The 19,145-nt window shown below is 45.8% G+C and overlaps 1 protein-coding gene across 1 annotated transcript in view; it reads left to right on the top strand.

Moving 5' to 3' along the window:
• The window catches only part of CES5A (carboxylesterase 5A), a 95,788-nt gene that overhangs the window by 62,747 nt on the left and 13,896 nt on the right, over positions 1-19,145 (top strand). The window contains exons 4-11 of the mRNA XM_019666816.1: positions 58-196; positions 2,077-2,210; positions 3,706-3,859; positions 5,349-5,453; positions 7,227-7,331; positions 8,603-8,743; positions 10,714-10,782; positions 13,422-13,569. Of these exons, the coding sequence (XP_019522361.1) occupies positions 58-196; positions 2,077-2,210; positions 3,706-3,859; positions 5,349-5,453; positions 7,227-7,331; positions 8,603-8,743; positions 10,714-10,782; positions 13,422-13,569 (995 nt within the window). The remainder of the gene's footprint in view (positions 1-57; positions 197-2,076; positions 2,211-3,705; positions 3,860-5,348; positions 5,454-7,226; positions 7,332-8,602; positions 8,744-10,713; positions 10,783-13,421; positions 13,570-19,145) is intronic.

Here is a 19,145-nt window from a genome sequence, read left to right as displayed (position 1 = left end):
CCTCCTAGACAGGTTTGCTGACAGCAACTCTGGGGGTTTCTCCTCTCCTTTTTCAAGGTGCCTCCAGGACACAGACTGGGTGCTTACAGATCAACATATTCTCAAGGTGCATTACCCCCAATTCGAAGTGTCAGAAGACTGCCTGTACCTTAACATCTATGCGCCGGCCCACGCGGACACTGGCTCCAAGCTCCCCGTAAGGCCACCTGCCATGCTGGGGGCTCCAGCTAGCAGGTCCCTGGGCTGGGGCCCAGGCAGAGTGGCTGGGTGTCTGGACTCAGACCTAGCCCCCTATTGGGTAAAAGGGAAATGTACTCACTTGACATGTCAATAACTTTCTTACAAAGTCCTTCTAATGACGGATTTACTTCATCTTGTTTTCTGATTGCTTCTTTATTGTCAATGACTGGAACTTTGCCTTGAATTTTGTTTTGTTTTTCCCCTCTGTTGAGTATTTAATGGTCTATAAACATTTAGAAAAGACACTGCTTAAAAGCACTCTGATTTGTTATTGTTGTTTGGGAAATCCTTTTTTTTTTAAAGATTTTTTTATTGGGGAATTGGGGAAGGGGAACAGCTAAGTTGTTGTGCTTCAATCTTAGTTGTGGAGGGTGCAGCTAGCTCAGCTCCAAGTCCAGTCGCCATCCAGCCACCTGTCGGCAGCTCGCGCCCGCTCAGCTCAAGGTGCTGTGTTCAATCTTAGTTGTGGGTGGGAGTAGCCCACCATCCCATGCGGGAGTTGAACCGGCAACCTTGTTGTTAGGAGCACGTGCTCTCACCAGCTGAACCATCCTGCCACCTGTTGGCAGCTCAGCTCGGATGCAGCTCGGATGCAGCTCACAGGCCCATGTGGGAATCGAACCGGCGACCCCATTGCTTAGAGCTTGCGCTCTTAACCAACTGAGCCACTCGGCCGGCCTGGGAAATCCTATATTAAAGAGGACAGTTGCATTCTCTAGTTTTTCAGTTTACAATGAAGACAGTCAGGTATTAATGTGAAGTGTATCATTTAAGTATGGAAAAGATTCCTGTATGAGTGAGTGGAAAAGGTACAGTCTACTATCCAATTTTTAACCACACCCTCCATCATTCTCTCCCCACCACCCATCCCCCTGCACCCCTGCAACGGGAGACTTGCTCCCTTGTATCATAGCAGCAGCATTTATCGTGTGCTGACGAGGTGCCAGGCACAGTGCGTTATCTCATCTAACCCCCACCATAACCCAGTGGGTAGGGATTACTGGATCCATTTTACAGATGAGGAAGATGGGGCACAGGGAGGGCATCAGTGATTTGCTCCACGCTCTACACACAGGAAGTGGAAGGCTTGGTGCCAGAGCCAATGCTTTGTCCACTTCTCCTTTTTCCTTGGTGACTTTCTTGTCTTTTCCTGCCCCAAGTGTTGTAGTCCCTAACCTGACCTTTAAAAAGAGAAAGGAAGGCATTTATTATTAAGTATGTAAAGAGTGATAGTACAATTTGAATAATGTTTTGTGTTCCCTGGTCCCAATTTTTCTAATCAATAAAGTTTCCACACTTGCTTTCCCTCTTTCACTCTTCTCTCTTCTCTTTCCTTTGTAGGTAGGCAAAAGCCTTACATTGAAACAGCTTAAGCTGCTTTTGCTCTCATGTATGGCCTACAATGATTTCCATCTTCCTGTGGCTCACAAGTTCCATGATATTTAGCTAATGCTTTCTGAGCTCTTGAAATGTGCCAACATTGTTCTATGAACCTTAGAGGCAGAATCTTGTTTAAACCTCATGATAAACTCATAAGTGAAATACTTTCATTCTTCACATCTTACAGGTGAGAAAAATGAGGCTCAGAGAGGTTAAGTAATCTGCCCAAGGTCACACAGCTAGTCAGTGGCAGAGCTCAGACTCAAACCCAGGCACTCAGATGCTAGAGTCCACCTGGTTAACCCTGGGCCTACTTCAAAAGACAAAATCTCAGATGCTATTTAGAAAGGAATGTGTGACATGTATATTTCCATAAAGAAGGAAGGCCCCAGCATGCATAGGGAGGGGATTTGCGTGCTTGGTGGGCTGACTGGAAGATTCCTCTCCCTTCCTTAGGTCATGGTGTGGATTCCTGGGGGTGCCTTCCAGACTGGCTCAGCCTCCGTCTTTGATGGGTCTGCCCTGGCTGCCTACGAGGATGTGCTGGTTGTGACAACCCAGTACCGGCTAGGAATACTTGGCTTCTTCAAGTGAGTGTCCCTGAGGGATTGACACCCCTGGTCTCCAAGGGGCAGTTATGCAGCAGCCATAGGGGATTCAGTGCCCGGCATCCCAAGGAGGAATGAGCCTTCAGTGAGTGACACTGAACAAATTTGACCCAAATTAGTTCGGTAATTTTAGCAACTATAACAGATAAACCCCAAAGCCTTAGTGGCTCAGAACAATAAAAATCTCTTCCTCACTCAAGTCCAGTCCAGCTGAGTGTTCCTCGCTGACAGACATCCTTCCACACGGTCCGTCGGGCACCCTCTGCACTTGGCCGCAGGTAGAGAAAGGGATTGGAGGGTCATGGAAGGAAGGTCTTTGCGGGTCAGCTTGGAGGTGGTGTTGTCACGCCTGTTCACATACCGTGGCGGAACTCAGTCTGATGGCCATCCCCAACACAAGGGAGACGGGAAATGCAGCCCAGCTGTGTGCCCTGGAAGGTGAGGACAGAGGGAGTGTGAGCAGCTGGTAGCCTCTGCCATCGGGCCCCACCTCGCGGCTCCTCAGATGCTCCTGAGAATAGTTATTCCGTTGCATTGGCTTCCCTCCCTATTAATTGTCCACCCATCCTGGGAAACGGGTCACACCACGGGCCCATGGCCAGGGGCATGGACTCTGGGGCCAGACTCACTGGGTTTGAATCCCAAATCTGCAACTTTTTAGGTCTTGGACAAAGAATTTACCTTCTCTGTGTCCCAGTGTCCATCTGTGAGAAGGAGCCGATGTATCCAGCAGTATCTTTAGGGCTTGCTCGCAGATTGCATTGAAGGGAAGTGGTGTGAGCTATGGCCTTGGAGAAATGCAGCCACTGCCCAAACCACTTCCCAGCAGAGAGGGCTATGGGTGGTAGAATGAATGTCCCAGTCTCTGGATATCGCACCCCCAAGCCCCTGGCTAGTGCCTCTCACTGATCGCACACAGTGGGAAGCCTGGGTGCTGCGGTTCACAGAGGTCAGACATTTGGGAGAAGGGTGGAGAAGGTGGAGATAAAACCCAGAGGGGCAAAGGGAGAAAAACAATCGCCACCTACCTCACAGGCTGGGAGGATTATAGGACAGTGTCATGCACGGTGCTGCCACTGCAGTTATTATCGTTGTTATTCATTTCGTCATTCCCTGGAACTTCTGTGCCCAGGGAGGTCTCGCTCCCTGCTGCAGACCAGCTCTCAGGAGCAGGGCTCTTCTGGAGTCCGTGGACTCACAGGCGCCTATGAATCCCCGGAAACTGCACATACAAGATTGTCTGTGCATTTTTCTGGGGTCTGTAGCTTTCCTCAGATTCTCAAACTCAAATCCCAGCAGAGCGGGAGAACTAAGGCTGGGTTTCCCCGCTGCCCCAGGTCTCCACCTCTCAGCCCTTCCCCCGCAGGAGTGGTGATGGGTGCCCTGACATCCGCTCACGGTCTCTGCCACCAATTCCCTGGGCTGCGGGAAGCACCCAGTGGGCCACTCAGCGTTCTGACCCCACCTCCTCCCCCAGCACAGGGGACCAGTACGCTCCTGGGAACTGGGCGTTCATGGACCAGCTGGCCGCCCTAACCTGGGTCCAGGAGAACATCGAGTCCTTTGGCGGGGACCCACGCTCTGTGACCATCTTCGGCGAGTCAGCGGGCGCCATCAGTGTATCCAGCATTGTGAGTTCTCCCCTTTGGGACATGAACGAACCTCCGTGAGGGAGGTTACAAAAATGAGGACAGTGAGCCACCTGATTGGTGCTTGATGTCGAACCAATACTTTTATACACATTATCGCCTCACACCTCATCACCTCACACTGTGAGTTAGGGGCTCAGTCCCATCTTAAGGATGAGGGCTGTCATCAGAGAGTTTCAATGAGTCGCCCAAGATCACATAGCGATAATTGGAAGAAAAATCATTTCAACTGGTAGGGCCAAGGCACTGGTATCAAATTCCCAAGACTGGTAATCACTTGTTTCATAGAAGAACTCAGCTAAAGCATCAAATAACAAAGGGTGCATGTAAACATTTCATTTTAACTAAACACATAACATGCACATTCCTTCACCAATGGTGTGATACACGGTCTTATCTTCTCAGAGTCGGCCTGCTGACTGGAGGTCCAGCCTGACTCTTGCCTAAACCACCCACAGAATTCATTGCCCTCCGATTGTGGTTTCAGTTTTTTTACAGTGAGCACGCACTTAAAGAGGCCTGCAAAGTAGCCTGTGCACACTTATACACTTATGGAGCTTTCTAGTCCTCCCCACCCCCACCCCACACATGATTGACTCTTATCTTGTTCACCCCCTAATTTCACAGCACTATTTTTTCACTATGTGCCTTTATCATGGATTTCTCCACCCCCCCACACACACATAATTTTGTTTTCTTTTGATGCACATACATTGGTTCCCATGATAGTTCATTGTTTATGTAATTACAATAGCAACTGGAACTGACACAACAGGTGTAGACACAAACACACCCAGCGCTTGACGAGAAATTGGTGGGAATAGAAAGGTACAGAGGTGATAGAAAGTGGCCCCCGGCCCTGGGTGGTCAGCATTTCCTGGGCATCAGTGAACATGTCGATCACAGGAATCAGTGCCATGGAGTCGGGTTAAGAGAGCTTCTGCTGTATAACACTTGACGATACACAAGGCATTGTTTTTTATCTTCAAAATAACCTTATGACTCAGCTTAACATGTATGATGACAGCCGCCATTTAATGAGTGCTTATTATTTGATGAAGCACTGTGCGAAGCCTTCTATACTCATTACTCCTTCTGCTCCTGAAAACACATCTGTGGCGTGGGCTCAGGTTTTACTCCAGTCTTATAGGAGAGCACGTTAATGCTTGGAAATATTGAGCAACTTGCCTGGGGTTACCCAGCTAGGCAGTAAAGGAGCTAGCACGCACATGCCAGAATGTTTGCCTTCCAAACAAACAAACCTGGGGCTCAGAGAGGTGAAATAATTAGCCCAAACCTTTCCAGCCTGTTGTTGAACCCCCCAAATCAAGACTTCTTTTTTTCCACTAAGGTTAGAGCTCTTTAGGAAGCTTCCTGGGAAGGTTTCTTTAAAGAAGGGATGGCTGGTGTGGGTGGTGGGCGGGGAGCCCCCTGGATAACTTTTTCTGGGTCTCCTGTGTTCTCTCTCCAGGTTCTGTCCCCCTTGGCCAACGGCTTATTCCAGAAAGCCATCATGGAGAGTGGGGTGACCATCATTCCATTCTTGAAGGCCCCTGATGAAGAGAGAAATGAGGATGTAGGTATATTGTCAACAGCTCTTTAGTTTCCTCTCCTTGGTCAGGAGAGAATGTGGTCAGGTGTCAATAGATCATGTACATGGCTGTCCTCACCCATCATGGGCAGAGAGCCTGAGCTGGCCCAAGGGGAGGCTTGTCGCTCCGTGGAAGACCTGGTTCAATAGGAAATGGGTCCAGGTACACAACGTGAGACTGCTGGTGGCCACGAGTGTGTGTGTGCGCGTGTGTGACAGTTCTTACATCTCACTCATTATTCTTTCTTACTGATATGTAACTCAGTCCTCTGTATTATATATAGCTCATCTCCTGTACCTGCTCTATTTTATCTAGAGTACCATGATAAGAAAGTTTCTGAGGCTGTTTCCAGCTCAGTGGGAAATAACTGTGACTTATTACTGTTGTCTGGCATGAGATTATGAGGCAGAGATGAGGCATGTGCCCCAGATATTTGTCATCTGTCATCTTGTCTTTGTGCCCTACCAGATAGTGAGACCTGGCCTCTATATCTTTCACGTCGCAGCATAATGTCTGGTGTATATTAAGCAACTATAAACGTTTCCTGAATGAATGAGTTCACAAATGAGCTGATTCATTCAATGAACATTAATTAAACACTGGGCTGTAAGGTCATCTCCTGGGTATTATTCATATGAGTGGTGCTTTTCTTAAACACCTTATAGAAAATAATAACATACACCAGGAGCAGAAACAAAGTTTTAATATTGCAAAAGTACCCTCACCACAGAGGGAAAACTGATTTTGGTAACACGATGCAAGCTACTTTCAGAGTGTGTGTATATTTATTCATTCAGCACACACATATTGAGCGCCCCTTGTTTTCCCAGCTGTATGTTGGGACTGGTGGGTTTACATGTGGAGAAGGCATATACTAACTTGAGAAGATTGTAATGTTTTTGTGAGAAGGATTTTTAACCTGCAACCCATGGATATGATTGGGAGATGGCCCTCTAACTTCTACAATTGCATGCAGACTCTATCTGTTTGTTCGATTTCCCAAGGAGAGGGTCTGGAGCTTTCATTGGATTCTCAGAGCACCCACGAACCTCAGGAACAAGTTCTACACATGTGGGAAGTTCAGTGACAGGGCAAGAAGGTGTTTAGCAGAGGGCTAGGTAGAGACGGTGGGGATCCTGGGGGGACGGGAGGTCAGAGGAGGAAATGATCCATAGTCTGAAAGGACAAACTGGAGAAGGGGGGACTTGGGCCTTAAAGAATGAGTGAAATTGGTGCGGAGACAGATAGAAGACGGTGAGGGCATTCCAGGTGGGGGTGGGGGTGAGGCCTAAGGAGAGCTGACAAGCCCAGACTCTGAGCTGGAGTCATGCCTCAGCAGACAATTCAGGAGCTTGCAAAGCTGCTCCTCAGTCTTGGGGGCTCCTGGCTCCATTTGGCACCCCAGACTTAGGCTTCTGCACTCTTTGGGGCCTAGTGCCGGTGGAGCCAACATCACAGGTCTCTCTGTGACCAGGAACCTTGACTATTCCATGGCCACAGACTGACAAATCCCCACCCTCAGCTCTGGTGACTGATAAAGATGACAAGGAGGGTCAGGCAGGAGAGTAAGGATGATGCGGTGCCACCCTGACCCACTGTGTCCATTCAGTGGTGGTCACATGGGACTGTGGAGAGGCAGGAGGCTGGACCTCCTATTTGAAGGACCAGACTGTGGCTGGCTCGAGGGCTCTTCCTAACTTTCATTTTCCTGGAGGCTGCCGGGGCTGTGTTCTGACTTGGTCCTTCTCTGGAAATAGTTGCAGGTGATTGCGAACATCTGTGGTTGCAGTGCAGCGGACTCGGTGGCCCTGCTGCAGTGCCTGAGGGCAAAGTCTTCCCAAGAACTGCTGAGCATCAACCAGGTGAGCTGGGGGAGAGGGTGTGGGGCAGGGCTGTCCTCTGAGTGACGCGGTAGACAAATCCAACCACTCTCTTGTTTATTTTGACTTGGAAAGATGGGGGCTGGGGATTCATCGTAATGGCTGTAAAAATGTAGACTGTAGAACCCTTAGAGGTAATGTAAGGAACCTAACGGGCCAGGGGGAAGATCCAGCAAAATGCAAATTAAAAAGTTTTCCCTAAGTCACTGAAGGCATCTCATTGGGAAAAGGGGCCACACTTGTACCACATGCCCCCAGAAGCTGAAGTCAAGGTCAAGAGCCGGAAGTCCTGTTGGGATGCCATCGTGGCTCGGTATGACCAAGACTTTTCTAATAACTCAGTGGTTTGAAAAAGGATCTGCTCCTCTGGAAAGCAGTGAGACACCCATCTCTGTGGGTCCAAGCAGGGCCCAGATGACTGCTGACAAATGTCAGTCACTGCATGAGTCATTGAACTGGGTGAATCTTTTATGTCCCTTCCAATCTTCTGATAGTCCTTGGAAAAGCGAGGTCTGTCAGATTCCAACAGCTATTAAATAGTTATTTGGCATAGACTGAAGATCTGCTGTGAGCTCTGCTGGAGCCCAGGAAGTGGTGAACAAGCCCTTGACCCCAGGTAGGGTGAAAGCTCTTATGTGTGCTCTCTTCTACCACCACTCCCTCATATACGCCTAAAAACAAACGAACAGACAGACAAACAAAAAACCACGAAACAGCAGCAACATAAACCATGAACAGAGCCAGGTGTTGCTTCCTGAGACCCAAGAAATATCCAGCCAGATCCAAGGCAGCCTGAGGAGGACATCGCAGGCAGAGGCTCCCACCGGCCCCGCTAGCCTGGCCCTCTGCCTGCTGCAAGTGGCCAGTGGCCCTCACACTTGAACACACATCAGAATCCCCCCTCCCCCACCCCCCAGGGTTTTGTGTTCAGTCGGCTTGGAGTGGGGCCTGAGAATTTGCATGTCTAACAGTTCCCAGGGGACTTTGATGCTGCTGGTCCCAGGCCACGCTTTGAGAACCACTGTGCTGGGCTACTGTTTTTCTTAGGTAGATGCTAGTATTGTCCCCGATTAGCAGAGGAGGAAACCAAGGCACAGAGAAGTTGAGCCCTCTTTGGGATGGGGCCAAGAGTGGCTTCTTTTTCCTTTGTTCGCACGTTTTCCTAGGGTGGCTTGGCTCAGATTGGCTAGGGTTTGGGGACAGCAGATTTTTGTGAACAGAGACAGCTTCCGATTTTTCTCTTCTCATTTCAGAAAACCAAGTCTTTTACTCAAGTGGTTGATGGTTTTTTCCTTCCTGATGAGCCTCTAGCACTACTGACTCAAAAGGCATTTAATCCAATTCCTTCTCTCATCGGAGTCAATAACGACGAGTGTGGCTACGTGCTGCCCTTGGTAAGGATTCCCCTGTGCCTCCTGGGGCTCCCTCAGCAGCGGGGCATTCCCCTAGATGACACCAAGCGTTGTGAGGGCCGGAGCCCATCCGCCAAGTACACAGCAGTCACCTGTCCTCTCCCTGCAGGAGGGTAGCTGAGGACTGGGGTCAGCTGGCGCTCCTTGTTAGGGTTACAGCAAAAGGAACGACTGTCTGAAACACCAAGAAAGGACGGGATCCATTGGCGCTTTGTTCACAACATTACAAATGAGTGTTTCAAATAAGCGCAGTTACCACTTCACAGATGAAATTCATGTAGGTTTGAAACACTTCAGGCTTCACCCTTTCATGTCCAGCCTCTCTTCTGGCATTTGAACTTCCAAAAATGCTCTCTTGGCTGGTGCAAGTTACCAAATCATTGAGTCATGCCATGCGCTCACCAAGAATGAGCTGAGCATTTGACAGTGAGCAAGCCATGTGGTTCTGTATTTGTGCAAGCTTCCATTCTCGAGGGGAGAGAGACATGAAACCTAAAGCTGGAAGGATGGTCCCACGAGCGATCCGTGCTGTGAAGGACGGAAACTGGGCAGAGAAGGCTTTTTTTATGGAGGAGAAAGGGTGGTCAGGAAAGGCTTCTCCGGGGAAGCGGCCCCTGAGCTGAGTGAGGCCTGAATGCTGAGAAGGAGCCATGGTTTCTTAACCTTGTGGTTGGAGAAGACGCTCCACATTCTAAGTAAACTTTTCACCTCGCCTCAAACTCACAGGCCCATCAAAGCTCATTTATACAGACCAACCTCCTCCTTTCAAGCTGGGGAGAATGAGGTTATGAAATACAGAGGTTTGTCAAGTGACGAGGCTGGGTGATGGCCACAAACCCAGCCCCGAACATACAGGCTTAGTCGTAGTTAAAATATACTTACGGACGCCTCGAATGACACTGGGGCTTCCCTCAGATCCCAGGAGACAGATCGATTTAAATATCTGCCCTAGTGATTCTTTACCTCCGAGATTCTCAGCAGAGAACGTACCAGGGAAATTCACTTGACGAGAGAATAGTCTTTCTACCCTCTTGATTTTAAACTGTAATATTGGCCAGGGAAGGGCCATTTAACAAATAATTACTTGTAGCTTTTATTATGTACCAAACAGAGCCTGTGTTCTTGGCCACCTGCCAACTGCTGGCTTCTCAGAGCCTCTGCTTGCAAAGGTCTTTCGAAAGAGAGCAGCAAACCATTGGTTCCGAGATTCTCTGGTCTCTCTTAGAAATTGGTGTCGAAGCCAAATTCTGGCCTGTATTACTCTGTTAGAGCTGCCGTAACAGAGAACCATAGACTGGATGGCTTAAACAATAGGGATTTATTTTCTCACAGTTCTGGTTGCTGAGAAGTTCAAGATCAAGCTGTTAGCCAGTTTGGTTTCTTCCCAGGCCACCCTCCCTGGCCTCAGGTGGCCGCCTTCTCACTGTGTCCTCACATGACCTTTTCTCTGTGTGCCCACATCGCTGGTGTCTCTTTTGAGTGTCCAAACTTCCTCCTCTTATAAGGACATCAGTCAATCGGATTAGGGCGTAACCTAATGTCCTGTTTTAACTCAATCACCTCTTTAAAAACCCTATCTCCACACATAGTCACATTCTGAGGCCCTGGGGTTAAGGCTTCCACATAGGAATTGGTGGGGGGCTGGGGGTGGAGGGCAGCGGGGGAAGGGAGCCCAGCCCAGCCCGTAGCATGGCCTTTCCACAGAGCAGCCCCTCAGGTCCCTTAAGACTATGGCCATGACAGGGAATGGCTGCCTTTTATCAAATGTGAGAAGAAGAAATGTCATTGTTTAGCCAACCCAGTGAGGCTGCCCCGCCATGTGGCCCCTGGGGGCTGAAAGGGCTCCTGCTCTTTGCAGCCTCCCCTTTGGGAATCAGGCGCCTGGGCCCTCAGACACCAGGTCCCTTCTGGTGACCGGATGTGCTCAGCAGGCGCCCTGCCTCTCTCCACAGAAGGAGATTCCTCAGGTCCTCGGGGGCACCAACAAGTCTCTCGCCCTGCACTTGATACACACGATCCTGGTAAGTGAGCCGGGCACCCGTGACTCTCAGAGATTCATTCAACAAGCCTCCCTGGGCCACACTCAGGGGTGGGGTCTGGGGGTATAGATGGTCTTCATTCATTCATTCATTCATTCATTCATTCATTCATTTAATAGATCTTTACTAAGTAGCGTTCCACAGTCCCCATCCACAATTTCATAATCCAAAGAGCCCTGGAAACCCAAAGGTTTTTTGGAACCCACATGGCAACCAAACTTGACCTAGACCGATCTGTAAGCCATCAGTCTTTACTGTTCCCATGCATTCATTCACTTTATATCACTATTCATGTGTTTTTCTGCGGACGTATTAATGGGAGCGGGCTGGAGTGCTGCCCCTCCCCCCAGCATGCTGTGTCATATGCAGCATGCGTACTGAATCACCTATCTACTACCTGAAAAGCTCTGAATTCTGGCGCCCACCTGGAACTAGGGACTCATTCACTACATGCCAGCCAGGCACTGTACTAGGTTCTAGCAATACCAGCGACCATTATGCAACCATTTATCCACTCACTCTCTGGAGAAATACATCTTAGACCCGAGATAGAGGAATGGACTCCTTTCCTTCCTTCCTCCCTTCTTTCCATAAACATTTATTCAGTGTGTAATCGGTGCCAGGTTTGTTTCATTCATTTTTTTTCATTGAACAAATGATTATTGAGAGTGCACATGCCCCAGCACTGCCCTGGGCCCTGCGGTGATAAGCATGCACACCGCCTGCACTGGAAGAGCCGGTAGACTGTTGAGGACGGACATGATGAGGCACCTCAATGCATCGCTACGCAGACCAGGGCAGAGGGGTGTCCAAGACCCCGTGGTGTCCACAGGCGGTCCCTCAGGAAAGGGTTTTGGAGGAAGAGTTGGGTTTGTCTGGCCGATGGAGAAGCAGGGGTGAGCCGGCGGAACCGAGAGGACCCGTTAGGAGCAGAGAAGTGTGAAGAGCCCAGCTGAAGGCACTGGCTGCAGCAGGGGAGGCTGCTTGGGGCTGTTCAGTGCTATGGAAGGGCTATAAAGGTCATCCCAGGGGCTGGGCATGGAAGAGCGCCATGATTCCATATCCATCTGAGAAAGAGCAAAGTGGCTGCCGAGTGGGCCAGACTGGAGGCAGGGGGTCCCTCAGGCCCTAAGGCTTAGAAGGGATGTGGGCCAAGTCTTGGCTGTCTGGTGAGGAGAGTTGAGACTAAGACTTGAGAGATATTTAAAATATGTCAGACAGTGGAATCTCTCAGGCTGGACTGGAGATGGCCTCGAGGAGGAGGAAGTCATTGATCGGAGCCTTAGGGAAGGGGAACATGGGAGCAGGAGGGCATTTCAAGACGAGAGGCCATGTGGAGACAGGTCCCAGGAGAGGGAAGCAAGGTGTGCGGGAAGGTGCAGGAGGACCCGGAGGGCAGTCTCTCCCAGGGCCCAGCCCAGCAGCTGGGCAGATGGTGCTTTTCAAATGGTAAGCTGCTCTCTGACGCAGATGGCATAGCCTTGCCCCAGAACCAGGCACTGTGACTGCCTGTTGGGGCTCTCCAGAGGCTCCACAATGTCTGTGCCCACCTTGGATATCCCAAGCATCAAGGGGTCTGCTGGGCATATGATCCAAGTGGGGGGCACTTGTACCACAGCCCAGCCCTCTGCAGAGACCTCACTTGCTCTGGGCCTGATTAAAAGCAGTCAGCTTTTGCAGGTCCCAATGGATGAGTCTGAGAGGTGCCAGCTGGTGTGGAATATGGTGCCCCCAAATCCCAAAGAAAACTGTGAAGGGCTGTGCCTCTGTCTTAGATTGGGGGTTTGAGGAGCAACAACTCGCCCCAGCATTTCCTGGAGCACCAGACCCCCAAGTGCATCACCAGTGTGGCAGACCCTGAAGCTTCCTAAGTTTCCCTTCCTCCCTCTGGGGCAAGTTGAGGGGTTGAAGGCAGATGACACCCTGGTGCCAGGTCAAACAAAGCTGGGATGCCCATGGACTTGGCCATGGGCCTTGGGGAACCGACAGAGCTGAAGACCTGCTCCAGGCAGCATGCTTTTTTCTTTGCATCTAGGGTAACCCGCTGAACATCCCATTTTATTTATAGATGAGGGAATTCCAAGAGACAAACTAGCTTAGATGGAATCGTAAAGGCCTGGAGGCATCGCTGGTACCAGGAGCAGGTGGGCCTCACAGGTGTGCAACCTGTGCAGTCCCAGAGGGCCTCAGAAGGGTCCTAGCCTACCCTTGGTTGAATGTCCTGTTGTCACCATCTTGAAATTCTTGTAATTTTTGAACAAGAGACCCCACATTTTCACTTGGCACTGGGCCCCGCAAGTGATGTAGCCAGCTTTGCCCAGCGGTGGTTGTTTCTGAAACATTTCAGAATGTGTATTATAATTAAGAGCATGGGATTTAGATGCAAATAGACTTGTGAAAGAATCATGGTTCCACCAGTTCACACAAAGTACTTAACCTCTCTAAACCTCAGTCCCCTCCTCTGTGAAACAGAGCTAATTTTGATCATTACATCACAGGGCGGCTGTGTGGATTCAATGAGACAATGCAGGTAAAGCGCTCAGTACGCCTGCACAGGTGAATGCTTAACGTGTTGGCCGTTGTCATTCACCTGGCTCTCCTGTGACCGTGATTTTTTACAGCACATCCCCACCCAGTATTTACACCTCCTGGCTGATACGTACTTCCGCAACAAGCACTCGCACTTTGAGATACGAAATCGTTTTCTGGACTTGCTTGGAGACGTGTTCTTTGTGGTCCCTGGGTTGGTCACAGCTCGATATCACCGAGGTGAGTCTCTGAGCATCCCCACCCGCTCCTGGCAGCAAGGCTGGTGGCTGCAGGGATCCTGGTCGCCTGCTGACTGACTGGCTGCCTGTCCTGCCTTCTGTCCCCTCACTGAAGGGGACTCCCAAGGGGACCTGGGATATAACCCTGCACGCTGACCTTTGCAGGAATGGCTACCAGTTCTTATTGTTTCTGTTCCTTCTCCTTCTTCAGGACCATGTAGAAAATTCCTACCTCCCCATAACTTTCTGGGGCCAGCCTCCCAGATTACTTTCTGTTTGGAAGTGTCTTCCCAAAACTCTTAACTATAAGGAGGGATGGAGCATTCAGAAAGAGATTACTTTTGGGCACACAAACCCACCCACTCTTCCTCCCTCCCTCCCTCCCTCCCTCCTTCCCCTTCATTTCATACATAGTATCATCTCTAACCACAATGAAATGAAATTAGAAATCAAGAATAAAAGGAAATCTGGAAAATTAACAAATTTTTAGAACTTAACACACTGTTTTTTTTTTAAAAATTGTGGCAAAATCTGTATAACAAAAATTTACCATTTTAACTATTTTTAAATGTACAATTCAGTGGAATTACAGTTTATTCTCATTGTTGTGCAACCACCACCACCATCCATCTCCAGAACCTTTCATTGTCCTAAACTGAAACTCTGTCCCCATTAAACACTAACTCCCTGTTTCTTCTGCCACTATGAATTTGACTATTCTAGGCACTTCATATAAATGGAATCATACACTATTTATTTGTTCTTTTGTACCTGCCTTAATTCACTTAGCATAATGCCTTCACGATTCATTCATGTTGTACCATGTATCAATTTCTTTCCTTTTTAAGGCTGAACAATATTTCATTGTATGTATATAACACATTTTGTTGATCCGTTCAGCCATCGATACACATTTAGGTTGTTCCCACCTTTTGGTTATTGTGAATAATGCTGCCATGAACATTGGTGTGAAAATATCTCTTCAAGCCCCTCTTTCAATTCTTTTGGCTGCATGTCCAGAGGTGAAATTGCTGGATCATATAGTAATTCTACATTTAAAATTTTTGAGGAACTGCCATATTGTTTTCCATAGTGGTTGCAGCATTTTACACTCCCACGAGCAGTGCATAAATGTTTCAATTCCTCTGCATACTCACAAACACTTGTTATTTTGTTTTTATTTATTTTATTTTACAATAGCCATCCTAATGGGTGTGAAGTGGTATCACTGAGGGGATGCTTTGCATCCTCATGATTAGTGATGTTGGCAATGTCGAGCCCCTTTTCATATACCTTTTGGTCATTTGTACGTATTCTCCGAGAAATGTCCATGAGTCCTTTGCTCATTTTGTAATTCAGTTGTTTCTTTTGTTGTTGAGTTTTAGGAGTTCTTTATATATTATAGATATTAATCCCTTACCAAATATATGATTTGCAAATATTTCCTCCCATTCTATGGCCTGCCTTTTTACTTTTTTGATAGTGTGCTTTATACACAAAAGTTTTTAAACAAACTACACACTCTTAAATAATCAATAGGTCAAAGAAGAAATCACAAGGGAAATTAGAAAATACTTTGAGATGAATAAAGGCAAAAATGCAACATACTGAAACTTATTGAATACAGTGAAAGCAGTGCTTGGAAGGAAATTTATTGCTATAAATACATACATTAAGAAGAAGAAAGATCTCAAATCAATAACCTAACCTTTCAAAGAATTAGGAAAAAAGAGAGCAAATTAAACCCAAAGCAAACAGAAGGAAGACTATAATAAAGATTAGAGGAGAGATAAATGAAATAGAGAATAGGAAATCAATAGATAGAATGGATGAATCCAAAAGTTGGTTCTTTGAAAAAAGCAACAAAATTGACAAACTTTTAGTGAGATTAATCAAGAAAGAAAGAATGTACACTCAAATTACTAAATTTAGGAATTAAAGTGGGGACATTACTACAGAAATTACAGAAATAAAAAGGATTATAAGAGAATACTATGAACAATTATATGGCAACACTTAGATAAAATTAGAAAATTTTTAGAAACACACAAACTGTGAAAACCAACTCAAGTGAAATAGAAAATATGAATATACCTATAACAAAAAAAATATTGAATCAGTAAACAGAAACCTACTGACAAAGGAAATCCCAAGACCAGTTGGTTTCACTGGTGAATTCTAGCAAATATTTAAAGAAGAGCTAAAACCAATCCTTCAAAAAAGTGAAAAAGGAGGGAACACTTCTTAACTCATTCTATGAGGCCAGTATTACCCTGGATACTAAAGCCAGATAAAGACATCACTGGAAAATAAAATTACAGACCAATATCCCTTATGAGTATAGATGTAAAAATTCTCAACAAAATACTAGAAAACTGAATCTAGCAACATATTGAAAGGAATATATACACTATGACCTACTAGAATTTATCACAGCAATGCAAGGATGGTTCATCATATGAAAATCAATCAATATAATATACCATATTAATAGAATAAAGGAAAAAATACACAGGTATCTTAATAGATGCAGAAAAGGCATTTGACAAAATCCAACACCCTTTCGCGTTGAAAGCACTCAATAAACTAAGACTAGAGGGAACTTACTCAACCTGATAAAGGGCTTCTATAAATAACTCGTAGCTGATATCTTCCTTACATTTTAAGTCAAAAACTGAAAACTTTACCCCTAAGATCAGGAATAGGATGTCTCCTCTCACCACCTCTATTTAACCTTGTACTAGAAGTTCTAGCTAGGGCAACTGGACAAGAAATTAAAAGGAATCCACATCGGAAAGAAAGAAGCAAAACTGTCTCTATTCACAGATGACATGATATTATACATAGAAGATTCTAAAGAATCCACCCAAACCTATAAAAGCTAATAAACAAACACATTCAGCAAAGTGTCAGGATACAAGATCAATATACAAAAATTGATTGTATTTCCACACACTAGCAATGAATGATCCAAAAATGAAGTTAAGAAAACAACTCCATTTATAATAGCATCAAATAGAATCAAATACTTAGGAATAAATATAACCAAGAAGGTATAAGACTTGTACACTGAAAACTATAACACATTGTTGGAAGACATTAAAGAATAAATAGGAAGATATCTGTGTTCATAGATTGGAAGACTTCATATTGTCAAGATGGCAATAATCCCTACATTCATGCAATCTCTATCAAAACGCCAACTTGCTTTTTTGCAGAAATGGATAAGCTGATCCTGAAATTTATATGGAATTTCAAAGGGCCAAGAATAGCGAAAATAATTTTGAAAAAGAACAAACTTGGAAGATTCATGCTTCCTGATTTCAAAACTAACTCACTACAAAGCGACAGTAATCAAGACAATGCAGTGCTGGCACAGGATGGACAGATAGATCAATGGGATAGAATTGAGAGTCCAGAAATAAACCTATAGACCTATGGCCTATTGCTTTGATAAGGCTGCCAAGACCATTCAGTGGGGAAAGAGTAGTCTTTTCAACAAAGGGTGCTGGGGTAACTGGATGACACATGCAAAAGAATGAAGTTGGACCCTCTCCTTACACTGTATACAAAAATTAATTCAAAATGGTTCCAAGACCTAAGTGTAAGAGCTGCAATTGTAAGCCTCTTAGAAGAAAGCATAGGGGCAAATTTCCATGACATCAGATTTGGCTATGAATATATATAACACCAAAAGCACAATAAAAAAAAGAACAAATAAGTAAATTGGACTTCATCAAAATTAAAAACTATTGTGTATCAAAGGTTAACCTAAAGAAAGTAGATATATAACTCAAAGAATGGGAGAAAACCTTTGCAAATCATATATCTGATAAGGGTCTATTGTTCAGAATTTATAAAGAACTGTTACAACTCAACACCAAAAACCAACCAACTCAATTCAAAAATGAGCAAAGGATTGAACATTTCTCCAAAGAAGATATACATATGGCTAATAAGCACATGAAAAGATGCTCAACATCATTAGTCATTAGGGAAATGCAAATTATAACCACAATGAGACACCACTTCACAGCTACTAGCGTGGCTGTAATAAAAGAACAAACAATAACAAAAGAAAATAACAATGCTATTGAGAATGTGGGGAAACTGGAACCCTCGTAATCTGCTGGTGGAAATGTAAAATGGTACGCCCATTGTGGAAAAGTTTGGCTGTTCCTCAAAATGTTAAACATAGAATTATCATATAACCCGGCAATTTCACTCCTAGGGATATACCCAAGATAATTGAAAACAAAAATGGCACATGAATGTTTAGAGCATCCTTATTCAGAGTAGCCAAAAAGTGGTAACAACCCAAATGTCCATTATCAACTGATGAATGGATAGTCAAAATGTGGTAGGTACCTCCATACAATGGATTATTTGGCCATAACGAGAAATGAGGCAGTAACTCGTGCTACAGTCTGGATGGACCTTGAAAACATTATGCTAAGTGAAAGAAGCCAGACACACAAGGCTACATGTGTGATTCCACTTATATGAAACATCCAAAATAGGCAAATCTGTAGAGTTATAAAGTTTATGGGGGGAGGAAGAGCGAATGGGGAGTGACTGCTTAATTGGTTTGTGGTTTCCATTTGGGGTGCTGAAAGTGTTCTGGGCCTAGCTAGTGGTGATAGATACATAACATCTTGAATGCACTAAAAACCACTGATTTACACACTTTGAAATGGTTAAAATGGTGTATTTTACCTAAAAACAAAGACAACAACAAAAAATAACCCAGTGCTATTAAGAAAATGAAAAGGCAAGCCACAGACTGGGAGAAAATATTTCCAGTACAATTAATTATCTGACCAAAAATTCATATCCAGAATAAAAGAAGCACTCTTACAGTTCAGTAATGCAAAGACAAACAATTCCATTGCAAATGAGTAAAAGGCTTGAAAAGACACTTTGCAAAAAAAGGTATATGAAAGCCAAAAACCATACGAAAAAGAACTCCATGTTTTTAGTCACCAGGGAGATGCAAAGTAAACCCCAAATGAGGCATTCATTTACACCTACTGGAATGACTAACAGTGAAAACACAAGCCCTACCAGGACGTATTGCCACAGATGTGGGATCTCAGCACCCTCCTGGTGGGAATGGAAGATGGCGCAACCATTCTGGAAAACTTACAAAGCTAAACATACACCTTGCCTATTACGCATCCACATTCATGCAATAGCATGTTGCCTGGTGATCAAAAGGAATCGACGGCTGATAACGTGCCACAGCATGGATGAATCTCAGAAACCATTCTGCTGAGCAAAAATAGCCAGACACAAAAGAGTACCTGTTGTGCTATTGCATTTATGCGGAGGTCAAACACAGGCAAAATGGAAACACTGTCTCTTGGTACAGTGACTCAGAGACACAAGGGCACTTTTGGGGGCGATGGAAATACTCTATGTCCTGACTCGGGTGGCGGTTACATGACTGTGTATATATACATCTGTGAAAACTTACCAAATTGTACTGTTAAAACCTATGCTTTTTGGTGTCCATAAATGGTACTGCAGTTAAAAGATAGAATGAGAGGAGAGGAAGCAGAGGCAATGAATACAAGA

This window comes from Hipposideros armiger, unplaced genomic scaffold (genome assembly GCF_001890085.2).
Source record: "Hipposideros armiger isolate ML-2016 unplaced genomic scaffold, ASM189008v1 scaffold_479, whole genome shotgun sequence".
NCBI lineage: Eukaryota > Metazoa > Chordata > Mammalia > Chiroptera > Hipposideridae > Hipposideros > Hipposideros armiger.
Note: the sequence above shows the minus strand (reverse complement) of the source record. Positions and strands in the feature narration are given on the sequence as shown.